The 14805-nt window shown below is 43.3% G+C and overlaps 1 protein-coding gene across 5 annotated transcripts in view; it reads right to left on the bottom strand.

Moving 5' to 3' along the window:
- CACNA1B (calcium voltage-gated channel subunit alpha1 B) overlaps window positions 1-14805 on the bottom strand; it is a 1471643-nt gene that overhangs the window by 378807 nt on the left and 1078031 nt on the right. For all 5 annotated transcript variants that reach the window (XM_033960470.1, XM_033960471.1, XM_033960469.1 and 2 more), the window contains one exon: window positions 3986-4082. In XM_033960470.1, the coding sequence (XP_033816361.1) occupies window positions 3986-4082 (97 nt within the window). The remainder of the gene's footprint in view (window positions 1-3985; window positions 4083-14805) is intronic.

A 14805-nucleotide genomic window follows, 5' to 3' on the forward strand; every position in this document is an offset into this window, starting at 1 on the left:
TAACTTATTTATAAATGATCTGGAAATTGGAACGACAAGTGAGGTGATTAAATTTGCAGATGACAGTAAACTGTTCAAAGTTGTTGAAACGCATATGGATTGTGAAAAATTGCAGGCGGACCTTAGGAAATTGGAAGACTAGGCGTCCAAATGGCAAATGAAATTTAATGTTGACAAATGCAAAGTGATGCACATTGGGAAGAATAACCTGAATCACAGTTACCGGATGCTAAGGTCTACCTTGGGGGTTAGCGCCCAGGAAAAGCATCTGGGTATCATTGTAGACAATATGATGAAACCTTCCACCCAAAGTATGATGGCGGTCAATAAAGCAAACAGGATGCTGGGAATTATTAAAAAAGGGATGGTTAACAAGACTAAGAATGTCATAATGCCCCTGTATCACTCCATAGTGCAACCTCATTTGGAGTATTGTATTCAATTCTGATCTCCTTATCTCAAGAAAGATAAAGTGGTGCTAGAAAAGGTTCAAAGAAGAGCGACCAAGATGATAAAGGGGATGGAACTCCTCTCATATGAGGAAAGACTAAAAAGGTTAGGACTCTTCAGCTTGTAAAAGAGATGGCTGACGGGCGATATGACTGAAGTCTACAAAATCCTGAGTGGGATAGAATAGGTATATGTGGATCGATTTTTCACTCCGTCAAAAAAAACAACAACAAAGACTAGGAGACATTTGATGAAGTTACAGGGAAATACTTTTAAAACCAATAGGAGGAAATTTGTTTTTAATCATAGAATAGTTAAGCTCTAGAATGCATTGCCAGAGGTTGTGGTAAGAATGGATAGCGTAGCTGGTTTTAAGAAAGCTTTGGATAATTTCTTGGAGGAAAAGTCCATAGTCTGTTATTGAGAAAGTCAAGTGGGAAGCCACTGCTTGCCCTGGACCAGTAGTATGGAATATTGCTATTTCTTGAGTTTTAGCCAGTTACTTGGGACCTGGATTGACCACCGTGAGAACGGGCTTGATGGACCCAGTAAGGCTATTCTTATGTTCTGCAGAATGCTCGCGAATAGGTATACAACCCTATGGTTCAGCTTACCATCACTTCCACCCCCAGATCTAACATTTCACCCTTCCTCCCTATCCTCCTTCTATCCCTACGTCCAATTTCCCTCCCTTTTTCTTCCCAACTGCCCTCCTATCCCATATCTCTCCCTGCCTCCCCAGGTCCACCATCTCTTCCTTTCTCTGCCCAACTGTCCTCCCTTCAAGTATGTCTTTCCCCTGTCCTCTACACCACTGCTCACCATCTCTCCATCTATTTCTGGCCCTATAAGTTCTTTCCCATCACCCCCCCCCCCCCAATTCTACTTTTTTTAAAAAACCAGTTGGTCCAGGGGGGCTTCCTGGCCCAGCATGCTCTCCCCTTCTAACCGTGCCAGTCAAATGTTGCCTTCACCTTCATTCTTGCTAACAATCCACTTTTCTTCTGTTGCGGTCTGTCCCGAATGATGCAACTTCCTGTTTCCACCTGGGTGGACCGAAGCAGAAGGAAAGCACACAGGGGGCCAAAGACAGCACATCAGAATTGCTGCTATGGCTGGCAGTCCCCTGCAACAAAATTGCATTTGTTAGCAAGAATTAAGGTGAAGATGATGTTGGTCCGGTGCAATTAGAAGGAAGAAAACATGCTGGCCCAGGGGGCCCCCAGAGTCTTGATGTCCAAGGCAGTTGCCCTGATAGCCTCCTCCCCTCCCCCTCTAAGTTGACTCTGTGTGTACACATGCGAGTACATATGCAGACTTATACCTTTTTCTGAGAAAATGATAAATTAGTATGTTGGCATGTGTGCGCTAATAGGCTGATTCAGGGAGTATACTGTATGTTTGTGCCTTTGTAAAATAGCCACCTATATTGCCTTTATATAAAATGCTTAAAATAGAAGCTTTTTTTGGACTTCTCACATATGGTAGGTGCTCTCTTATAAAATTCTTCCCATAAAGCACTATTTTACCTGTTGAAATGGCTTTAAAGTTCGTTCTCAGATCAGGGAATATGTCATAGTAAATTCAGTCTAAAGAAACCCCAAAATTTCTCAAAGGGAATGACACTAATTTGCTTGTGTAGCAGTGTTATAATTTTTTAGCTATGCAACCAAATAAAATATGGTCAAATAACATAATACAGTATATCTTGACTAAAAGACTGAAAGAAGATTCACCAAATCCAGTGTGAGGGAAATAAGGCCAAAGCTGGACAGACTTCTATGGTCTGTGTCCTGAAAATGACAAAAGACTGAAAGAAGATTTGTCAAATCCAATTAGAGGGAATCAAGGCTGATGCCAGACAGATGTCTATGGTCTGTGTCCTACAAATCACAAAAGACAAAGAAGATTCACCAAATCCAGCATGGGGGAACTAAGACCGATATTGGACAGACTTCTATAGTCTGCGTCCTGCAAATGGCAAAATACAGGTGAAGTTCAGCAATTCCAGTGTTGTAGATCACTTTATTGTCATGTGCTGCAAGGGAGGGTGCTTTGCCACTTAGTGGAGAGGGGAAGACATCTTGGCTGGTAAGCTGAATAATGCCAGCTATACTTGGGGCAACGAAACTGGGGCTGGAAAACTGCCCATATGCCGAGAGGCTGGATAAACTGGGGCTCTTCTCTCTGGAAAAGAGGAGGCTCAGGGGGGATATGATAGAGACCTTCAAAATACTTAGGGGCATAGAGAGGGTGGACAGGGACAGGTTCTTCAGACTAAAAGGGACGACAGGTACGAGGGGGCACTCAGAGAAACTGAAGGGAGATAGGTTCAAATCAAATGCAAGGAAGTTTTTCTTCACCCAAAGGGTCGTGGACAAATGGAATGCGCTCCCGGAGGAAGTGATCCGGCAGAGTACAGTACAGGGATTCAAACAGGGATTGGACAGATTCCTGAGGGAAAAGGGGATCGTGGGGTACTGAGGGAGGTGCTGGGGTGTTGCATAAGTATAGACAGCTCACCAGGTCGTGCAGGTGCAAGGCCGGAGGGTTAGGACATTGATGGGAAGATAGGACTTTGATGAGAAACCTAGGGGGCAAGGGGGCCCCTTCTGGTGATTAAGGCAGGTCATGACCTGTTGGGCCGCCGCGGGGGCGGACTGCTGGGCGGGATGGACCTCTGGTCTGACCCGGCAGAGGCACTGCTTATGTTCTTATATGTGGTTATAACCAAGACTCCATAATGGTTGGTTGTCTATATGGTTGACAATCAGTGTTTAAGCATGTGTAAACTGGAACCCACGCAGAATAGCAGGCGTGGCACTGGGCAGACTGGATGAACCATGCAGGTCTGCCATTATTTACTGTGACTTTGAAGAAACCTTACACAACATAACAAAATTTCAAAGTGACATCACACCATTTTGACTAGATTTGGTACACCATGAAAACATATCACTGTGACTATAGTTACTAGTAGAATATTATGGGGTATTAGGTGCCAACATTTAGGCACCAAGTATACACAAATGCCAATATTCTGGTTGCATTATAAAAAGATGGCTACATGCCATGGCGCATAGTTTGAAGGTGGGCATACACATGGATGAGCACACAGTTATGCACATAAATTATAGAATACTTCTGCAACAGTGCTCGGAGTCCAAAGACGTGCTGGCTCTGAGCACTGTTGCAGAAGTTTTATTCCGTAGCAAACATATGAGCGACGCCCACACATTCATTCAAAACGTTATTTGATATTAACTTTGAAGACTCTCAAGACTCCCGAAGCAGGCCTGTTTGGCCGAAACATGTACATGTCAAGTCATTGAGTAGTTGGATGAATAAAATCATTTGAATCATCAGATGAGTTAAAGGACATTTGTATTTCTGTGTACATCATTCTGATTAGGACAATTCCACTCTATTTTTTGCATATTTCAGTTTGTGATTGTTTCCCCTGTTTTATTCCCTGTAAGAGAGACTACATATCCAAGAAATAACCATGAGCCTATGAAAATGATTATCACCCAACCTTGAGTTTTGGTAAACGTTTGATCGTCTTCAGCGGCCGTAAGACTCTGAGGACCCGGAGAGACTTGATTGTGTTGATGTCTTTGCCTTTGTTTCCTCTACACAGGGAAAATGAACAAACATTAAAGTATTTAATTCCATCACAGAATTCTTCATATATAATGACGACTATGAAGTATATAGTCGTATTCCCATTACTGTTTTCCCTGAAGTGTCCCTTACAGGCAGGAGAAGCTACAAAAATCAGACCTTTTCATGAAACCTTCCAGACTTAAACAGTTTTTCCATTCTCTCTTATAAAAAAAAGTGAGCAAAAACACTTTGCTTTCCGAATTACATTCTAGAACCTCAAAAACACTGCAAGGTTCTGCATACTAAAATGCAAAACATTCTGGAAGTTTCCAAAATCCAAAAGGCTTCAAAATTTCAAGTTGAGCATCCCAAACACCAGGAAATAATGTGACATTTTACATTTTAAAGTTAGAGGTATAAAACAAGTTTTAAAGTTTAGAATCTGGAGAGTTCTCAAAGGATTACACTCTTCAATCTGGAAGGTTTCAGAAGGTCCTCTGCTAAAGGTTATGAGATCTCTCATCCCTAATTCCCTCAGTGTTTCACCGCTGGTAAAAACTAAGTATAAATTCCTCTCAGATTTAATCATGCACTTAAGGTTTGAATGAAATCATGATCATAATAAGAGAGGTGTAATTTAGTATGAAAGAAATTTCTTTGATGAAACAGTGAGCAGATGACAAGCATGGTACTAAAAATACAAGAGATGTGCAGCATGCTCTCCGTTTCTGCCAATGGTTTCTCACCATATGCAGAATCAGTGTACCACTGCCATTTCCTTTTGACATGCTGCAAGGCCCATGCCAAGCCATGTGACATGGACAGAGCCATCACATGTTTGAAAGACAAAGTCTTTCTATTTAATGCATGCAGATTTAGTGGAAAAAGCCACTTTCATTGACATCATGTGAAAGAGGCTGGCAACTGATGCAAATAAATCAGTATTATAACAAGAGAAATAGCTATGCTCCTGCACTCCCATCAAATGTGTGTAACAGTCATAGTTACAGGAATCCGATGTAATGCTTGTACAACAATGTTTTCCTATGAGATATTCTTGAGAAAGAGTCTGCAGAATAGGTAAAAGGGGGGCCTTCTAGAATTCAGACACAGTCTTTGTTTCCACCACTTCTTCTGGGAGACTGTTCCATGCATCTATCACCCTTTCTGTAAAAACAAGTTTCACCTCTTAACTTCATCCTATGCCCTCTCATTCCAGAGCTTCACTTCAAATGAAAGAGACTCGTCTCGTGCATTTACGCCATGTAGGTATTTAAATGTCTCTATCACATCTCCCCTTTCCTGCCTTTCCTCTAAAGCAGTGTATCTCAAACTGTGTTTCCAAGGCACACTAGTGTGCCTCCTGAGATTTCAAGTGTGCCACGGCACACTGAGGAGGAAGAGAAGCACCTGCCAGCTGACTTTCTACGTGGTACAACTCTAGCGCTGCCCGATTCGCTGAAGGCCTGCATGTTTGCCCCTTCTCTTTAGCATCCTCCGGCTTCCCCCCTGGCCTCTCGGTCTCACCTTTAAAGCTAATTACAGCAGCCTGCAGAGGATCGGCAGTAGGTAAAATTATTTTATTTTCAATATAGTGATTGAAATGTGTCAGTTTTGAGAATTTATATCTGCTGTGTATATTGTGTGTGTATGAAAAATGAATGGAAAAAATTGCATTACAATTAGTAAAGGGGAAGGGATCTGGGGCAGAGCTTGGGTGGGCCTAGGGAGGTCTGTGGTTGGGGTACTCAGTTGATATTTGTTAGACTTTGAGGGTACTTAGCTTGAAGTAGTTGAGAAACACTGCTGTAGGCAATCAGCTAGCGCTAGTGCATCTCCTTATCTCCGGCCCTCTTCTCTGCTGGCACCTCCTACTGGCATCTCAGGATCCATCTGGAGGGCCTCTCACACGTGCAGACATCGATGTGATTACGTTACGCATATGTGCGATGTCATCACGGCGACGTTCACGCACTTTTGAGTGTCTCAAGCCATGGCCACTACCTTTAGTGTGCCTTGGCTCGAGAAAGTTTGAGAGACACTGCTCTAAAGTATACATATTAAGATCTTTAGTTCTGTCCCCATTTGCCTTATAATGAAGACCATGTACTTTTTTAGTAGCCTTCCTCTGGACCAACTCCATCCCTTTTCTATTTTTTTGAAGGTGCAGTCTACAGAATTGTACACCAGAATCTTATACAGGGGCATCAATACCTCCTGTTTCCTACCGGCCATAACTCTTCCTATGCATCCTAGCAACCTTCCAGCTTTTGCCGTCACCTTTTCAATCTGTTTGGCTACCTTAAGATCATCACATACAATCACACTCAAGTCCCACTCTTCTGTCATGCACATAAGTTTTTCACCCCCTAAACTGTACCATTCCTTCAGATATTTGCAGCCCAAATACATGACTTTCATTTCTTAGCATTAAATTTTAGCTGCCAAATTTCAGACCATTCTTCAAGTTTCATAAGATCTATCTTCATGTTATTCACACCATCCGGTGTGTCTACTCTATTGTAGATTTTGGTATCATCCGCAAAGAGGTATATCTTTTCTGACAGCCCTTCAGCAATATCGCTTATAAAAATGTTAAAAAGAACAGAACCTTGAGGCACACCACTGGTAACCCGTTTCCTCAGAGCAAGCTCCATTAACCACTACCCACAGCATACCACCCCTTTCCTTCATCCCTCCACTATCTCACTAACTCTATCTTCTTCCTCCATCCAGCATATGTCCTTTTTCTTTATCCCTCCTTCCATCCAATATGTGTTCTCTTTCTCCACTTCCATTCAGCATTTGCTCTCCCTTCTCCCAACTTCCATCATCTGACCTCTTCTCTCTCCCCTTTCAACCCACTTCCATCATCTGCCCCCTTCTCTCAATCTCTCCATCCACCACAGGCCCATCTTTCTCCCTTCCTCACCTTTCCAATTTTGGCAACAAGATCTGCAACGTCCACCTTCTCCGCTCCCCCCCCACCCCCGGACAACAGGCCCGGTCCGACAAACCTCCCTGCCCTGTGGCCGGCGATGTCTAAACTGCCTTCTTACAGCAGCCGGAGCGTTGTAGTTGCATAAGGCTGCCGTAAAGGTTGTCTCTGATGCAACTTCCGGTTGTGTCAGATGACCTTTACGGCAGCCACACGCAGCTTCAACGCTCTAGCTCAGGTGCCCACACTTTTTGGGCTTGCAAGTTACTTTTAAAATGACCAAGTCAAAATGATCTACCAACAATAAAATTAAAAAAAACCCCACAAAGCACACTGTATGCTGAGAAAATGTTAATCATCATTCCTATTCTGGGGTTTTTTCAAAGAGGTCTAGGCAGATGACTCTATGCACTGTCACCTCAGTAACAACCATACAAAAATAGACAAATATACCCCCTCCCTTTTTACTAAACCACAATAGCAGTTTTTAGCGCAGGGAGCTGCGCTGAATGCCCAGGGCTGCTCTCGACGCTCATAGGCTCCCTGCGCTAAAAACCGCTATTGCGGTTTAGTAAAAGGGGGCCATAGTGCAAAATATAGCAGATATAAATTCAGACACATTTTGATCACTAAATTAAAAATAAAATCATTTTTCCTACCTTGTCTGGTGATTTCATGAGTCTCTGGTTAAACTTTCTTCTTCTGACTGTGCATCCAATCTTTCTTCCCTTCTTTCAGCCTGTATGCTTCCTCTCCTCCAGACCTCATTCCCTCCCCCAGCTTTTTCTTCCTCTCTCCATGCCCTTTCTTTCTTCTCTCTTCATGCCCCCTTTCTTTTTTTCTGTTTCCCTTCTGTCTCCCTGCCTGCCCCCTTTCTTTCTTTCTCCTTGCCTGCCCTCCAAGCCACTGCTGCCACCATCGGAGAACAGGCCCCAAAGCCGTGGACGCCCCAAGCTCTCTCTGCTTCCCTGCGTCGGGCCGACCAGCATTCCTCTCCCCGACGTCAATTCTGCTGTCAGAGAGGAAGTTCCGCACAGCCAGGCAGCGATTGGCTGGCCCAAACTTCCTCTCAGACGGCAGAATTGACGTCGGGGAGAGAAAGGCTGATCAGCCGGTAGATCGCCAAGGCAAAGTGAGTCTATCACGGAGCCCGGGATGGGCTCCATGATCGACTCACTTTGCCTTGGCGATCGACCATTTTCTGGACCTGGCCAGCTGTGCACCCCCCCTAAGGCTGCACCTGGGGCGGACCTCCCCCCCATCCCCCTCCCTTGGTACGCCACTGCCACTACCCTTTGTCATCTTCTACTCAATCAGTTCTTGATTCAGCTTGTTACTTTGGGGCCATCCCAAGAGAACTCGGTTTATTTATTAGACGTCTGTGTGGAAATAAATTGATCAGATTTGTATGACAAGATCTAACTTTAGTGAATCCATGTTGCCTCTGGTCCTGTAATCTACTGGATTCCAGAAACTTCACCATTCTCTGTTTTAAAAGTGTTTCCATTAATATGCTTACCACAGAAGTTAGACTTACTGGCCTCTAATTCCCTACTTCTTCCTTACTTCCATTTTTGTGTAGTGGGACCACATTCGTCCTTCTCCAGTCCTATGGTACCACTCCTGACTCTAGAAAAGCATTGAAAATGTCAGTAAATGGAGCCACCAGAACTTCCCTAATTTCCTTCAGCACCCTCGGATATATACCATCCGACCCCATTGCTTTGTCTACCTTTAATTTAGCTAGCTCCTCACGAACACAATCCTTTGAAAATCGATCAGGGTCTACCACTTCTCCAAACCTATTCTAACTTTCCCATCTTGTTTCTTAGGCTTCTGGCATTTGCATACAGACATTTCAAACAGTGTTTGTCATATATATTTACAATTTGCTCAGCAGTTGCATAGATCATTTGCAATCTTTAAAATCAGAGAGGGAGAAAGCATGGCTTTCAAAAGGTCATTGCTAGGGATTTAGCAACCCAGTCCCTATAACGAATACTCATTATAAGGAACAAAAATGTTAGTAATAGCTTGCAAACCTAGTGCCTTAGCTTATATTGCACTTACAGATTTAAGTAATATGTATAACTCTATGAGACATATGATATTATGTTTAATTTCTATGTGGTGATATGCTGATTGTAACCCACATAGAACTCCATTTGCAAGGATTTGGCGGAAGATAAAATTGCACATAACATAATACAGAACTACTGGCTGTTTCTCCTCCCTTGGACCACTTTTGCTGTTGTAATCTCTCTTGTTGGTATTGCAGAGGTTGCTCTTCTGTTTTTTTCTTTGTACTTTTGGCCAGATTACCCAGGTACACCTATGTGTGTTCATAGGTGCCAACTTTGGGGTGATGTGGGTTCTTTGAACAACCCCAATATTTTCCCTATAAGTCTGTACATCTGGGGCAGCAAGTTCCTTGTTGCAAAGCTACAAGAAAAAAGCAGGAAGGGTTTCTGCATCCTAGTTACTGCTCCCACCTCCCCCTGCAGCGTGACCAATACAATAAAGGGGCTGACGTCAGAGGGAAGACTTCTGGGTCAGACATAGGCAGAATGTAAGAACTGCGAATATATATTGAAGCAGAATTGGATATTTTTGCTGAACATTGTAACACCGCATGGTTTGAATCTTGACACTGAATGGGCAACTTTAATGTAGAAGACCTAAATAACAGATGGGACATTGGCAGTACTTTCTATAATGAAATACCTTAATAAGATCTTACAAAGAGCGAAAAATAAGATTGGTAGGGAAGAACCAATGAAATGACACGAGTCTAATGATGTCACTAACAGCTCAATTAAATACACATGAAAAAACGCTGCTGCCATCTTGAGAACATAACTAGATGGGGGCAACGTTAGTAAAAGGTAAGCAAGAATGGATGTAATATTATGAGTATACTTAAAAAATCTGATAATACTAACTGATTTAGAACAGAGAGTTGGAAAGCAGATAAATTTAAAACCAATTGATTTGAAGCTGCATGCTCACTCTCTCTCTCTCTCTCTATATATATATATATATGATATTACTTTCTTTTTAAGCACAGGGGACAGCCTGAATGGCGAAACATGTCGGCCACACTGGACAGCTGCCAATATTCAGCAACCAATATTCAGCAATAATTGAGCAGTACCACTGAATGTCAGCTCTGACCAATACAGTACTATCTAGGTGGAGCCAGGGTGGTCTGGGGGTTAAGCCAGAAGTTATACGGGCATCAGTGATATTTAGTGCCCATGCCTGCGTACCTAATCTGAAAATTAGGACCACACAATTACTAGCCCTAACTTTGCCTGCTTAGGAATGCAGGTAAAGCACTGAATATATCGGCTGCACTAAATGAGACCACAGAAAACAGACACAAATAAGAATGGTCTTCATCCTAAAGCATAACTGCTGGGTATAACCGCAGATATGGATATTCAATATTCATGCCCAGACAGGAAATTAATTAAAAGGTGGAAAACATGGTATTATTATATGGTGGAAGATGTGAATTGCTAAGGGGCATGAAATGAAGTTACTAACTTATACATTAAAAAAAATGGAGAAAATATTTTTTTCACTTAGGCCCAAATTCTATATACATCACCTAAAAAAATCAGTGCCAACTAGTGTGGCACTAACCGGGATTCTATAAAAAAAAAAAAAAGTTATGCACACTATATGGAATCATGCCTACAATTGCTAGACTTCCCAACATTTAAACATAGCCTATTTATACCAGGGTTTTCCTGGCCTGAATACCTGCACTTAATTTGTATGCACAATAGTGCCTAAGTCAAAAACATGTTCCTAACTTGAAAACACGCCCATAATACACTCCCTAACTACATCCAATTTTAACTACTCTTTGGACTAGGCACATATTTTTATAGAATCATGTTTTACAATTTGTGCACCTATTTTTCAATTAAGTCCAATTAACATCAATTACAAGTTGTTAATTGCCAATTAGGCCTATTAATCAATTAAGTTAGGCACCTACATTAGCTAGGTGTCACAATGTAGTTGCCTATCTTTAGGCAGACTTTGTAGAATTTGGGGATCAGTGTATAAGTAAGTTCTGGAATTCATTGCTAGAGAAAAGGTAAAAGCCAGTGTAGCAGGGTTTAAAAAAAGGTTTAGAGTAGACAAGATCCTAGAATACAAGTCTATAAACCATTATTAAGAAGACATGAAAGAGTCACTGCTTATTCATGGGAAAAGCAGCATGGAATCTATTCTTTTTTGTGATTCTGTCAAGTACTTGTGACCTGGATTGGCCACTGCTAGAAAGCACAGTTACTTACCGTAACTGGTCTTATCCAGGGACAGCAGGCAGCTATTCTCACATATAGGTGATGTCATCGACGGAGCCCCGATGCAGAAGCCTCGCAAGAAGACTTGCTTGTAGAAACAAGAACTTTCGAGTCATGCCATCCCACCCAGCACAGGGTGCGTCTCCTCAGTTCAGATAGCTAGCACAGAAGCCAACCAGGGGAGGTGGGTGGGTTGTGAGAATAGCTGCCTGCTGTCCCTGGATAACACCTGTTAAGGTAAGTAACTGTGCTTTATCCCAGGACAAGCAGGCAGCCTATTCTCACATATGGGTGACCTCCAAGCTAACCAGAATGGGATGGTGGGAATGTTGGCAATTTAGGAGAATAAATTTTGTAATACTGTCTGGTCAAAATGGCCATCCCATCTGGAGAAAACATCCAGACAATAGTGAGAAGTGAAAGTATGAACCAAGGACCAAGTAGCAGCCTTGCAAATTTCCTCAATAGATGTAGATCTGAGGAAAGCTACTGAAGCTGCCATTGCTCTGACTTTATGGGCTGTGACTCTACTCTGTAGGGGTAATCCAGCCTGCGCATAGCAGAAGGAGATACAAGCAGCCATCCAGTTGGAGATGGTACGTTTAGAGATAGGATGTCCCAACTTATTTGGATCGAAAGTTGTGGTTTGGTGCGTTCCAAATAGAAGGACAAAGCACGTTTACAGTCCAGAGCATAAAGAGCTGATTCTCCAGGATGAGAATGAGACTTTAGAAAGAACACTGGAAGAACAATGGATTGGTTAAGATGAAATTCTGAAACCACTTTAGGTAGGAATTTAGGATGAATACGTAGAACCACCTTGTCATGATGGAACACAGTGAAAGGTGGATCAGCAACTAAAGCTTGCAGCTTCAAGTTTCAAGTTTTATTAGGATTTTATATACCGCCTATCAAGGTTATCTAAGTGGTTTTATAATCAGGTACTCAAGCAGGTACTGACTCTTCGAGCAGAAGTGAGGGCAATGAGAAACACCACTTTCCAAGTGAGATACTTCAGATGAGCCGTAGATGGTTCAAATGGAGGCTTCATCAATTGAGCAAGAACATTGAGATCCCAAACCACTGGAGGTGGTTTGAGAGGAGGTTTGACATTGAAAAGTCCTTTCATGAATCTGGAAACCACCGGATGAGCAGAAAGGGGTTTTCCTTCAATAGGCTGATGGAAAGCAGCAATTGCACTGAGATGGACTCGGATCGATGTAGACTTGAGGCCAGAGGTGGATAAGTGCAAAAGGTAGAAGACAAGGAGGAATGTTGAGGCTCTTTATCGTGAGAAAAACACCACGTAGAAAATCTAGTCCATTTTTGGTGATAGCATCATCTAGTGGTAGGTTTCCTAGAAGCCTCTAAAATGTCTTACATATTGAGAAAATTGAAGAGGAGTTATGTTGAGAGATACCAAGCTGTCAGATGTAGAGACTGCAGGTTGGGATGAAGCAGAGATCCCTGACGCTGTGTAAGCAGAGAAGGAAAAACTGGTAGAAGGTATGGCTCCCTGCTGCTGAGTTGAAGGAGAAGGGAATACCAAGGTTGTCTTGGCCACCGAAGGAGCAATCAGAATCATGGTGGCATGGTCGTTCTTTAACTTGACAAGAGTCTTGAGAATGAGAGGGAATGGAGGGAATGCATACAGGAAGAGATTCATCCATTCCAGAAGAAAAGCATCTGCCTCGAGGCACGAATAGATCCTGGAGCAGAACTGAGGCAATTTGTGGTTGTGGGGAGCTGCAAAGAGATCTATCTGAGGCATTCCCCACTATGAAAAAATGTGATGAAGAGGCGAGGAATGGAGTGTCCATTCGTGAGATTGCAGAAGACGACTCAAGTTGTCCACCAAACAATTTTTCGCCCCTTGGATATAGACAGCTTTGAGGAAGGTGTTGTGGCAGATTGCCCAGTCCTAAACCTTCAGAGCTTCTTGACAAAGGGAGGAAGATCCCGTCCCTCCCTGTTTTTTGACATAATACATGGCGACTTGGTTGTCCGTCCGAATGAGGACTACCTGATCTTGAAGATGTTGAAAAGCTTTGAGAGCCTTGAAAATCGCTCTGAGTTTCAACAAATTGATGTGACACTGATGATTGGTTCTGGTCCAGTGGCCATGAGTACGGAAACCTTCGAGATGAGTGCCCCAAGCGTAGGTTCTGATGAGGGGGCATTTGAAACAGCAAGCCTCTGGAGAGATTGGAAGAGAGCATCCACCAATGGAGAGACTGTCTGAATGAAGGAGTGACTGCAATGTGTCGAGAAAGTGGGTCGCAAACCTGCATCCACTGAGATGCCAGGGTCCACTGAGGAATTCTGAGGTGAAGTCTGGCAAAAGGAGTCACGTGTACTGTGGAGGCCATGTGACCCAGGAGGACCATCATGTGTCTCGCTGATATGGAGGAGCGGGAAGACATTGTGTGACAGAGTTGAAGGAGGACTTCCAGACATTGTTGCGGAAGGAATGCTCTGAGTTGGATAGTATCCAGAACAGCTCCGATGAATTGTAGATTCTGAGAGGGTTGAAGTTGGGATTTGGGAAAGTTGATTTCGAATCCCAAACTCTGTAGGAACCACGTAGTCCGTTGGGTCGCTAAAATAACCCCTTGAGATGTTGAATCTTTGATGAGCCAGTCGTCCAGGTAGGGAAATACCTGAAGACCATGGTTTCTAAGAGCTGCGGCTATCACTACCAGGCATTTGGTGAATACTCTGGGAGATGAAGCCAGGCCAAAGGGCAGCACTCTGTATTGATAATGCAGATTCCCCACCCGAAATCTAAGATATTGGCGGAAGGCCGAATGAATGGGAATATGAGTATAAGCCTCCTTGAGATCCAGAGAGCATTACCAGTCATTCTGATCTAGGAGGGGATAAAGGGATGCCAGGGATAACATGCAAAATTTTTCTTTGACTAAAAATTTGTTGAGAGCCCTGAGATCCAGAATGGGCCGCAGATCGCCCGTCTTCTTCGGAACAAGGAAGTAACGGGAGTAAAAACCCCTGTTCTGCTGTTCCAAAGGAACTGGTTCGATGGCATGGAGACTAAGCAGAGCTTGAGCTTCCTGAAGAAGAAGGGCGGTCTGGGATGGACTGGAAGAATACCCTCTTGGAGGAAGCTCTGGTGGAACCTGAATGAAATGAAGAGAGTATCCCTTCCCTGATGATTGACAGTACCCAGAGGTCGGATGTGATTGTCTCCCATCGGTGGTAAAAATGATAGAGGCGAACTCTAATAGGGGGAAGATAGGACAGAGGCAGAACGGTGGAGCTTATGCTCTGTTTTAAACAGTCAAAAAGGTTGTGTAGCCTTAGGTGCAGCAGAAGGTTCCTGTTTCTGTTGCTTCTGATTCTACTGTTTCTTAAAAGGAGGGCGAGTGTAAAGAGATGCTCTTGGAGCAAAATGCCTCTGATAAATAGGAGGAGGGCGTGCAGGCTTGGCAGGAGCTGGCTTTGGCTTAGGTCTGACAATAGATGCAAAGG

Source organism: Geotrypetes seraphini, chromosome 10 (genome assembly GCF_902459505.1).
Source record: "Geotrypetes seraphini chromosome 10, aGeoSer1.1, whole genome shotgun sequence".
Classification (NCBI taxonomy): domain Eukaryota; kingdom Metazoa; phylum Chordata; class Amphibia; order Gymnophiona; family Dermophiidae; genus Geotrypetes; species Geotrypetes seraphini.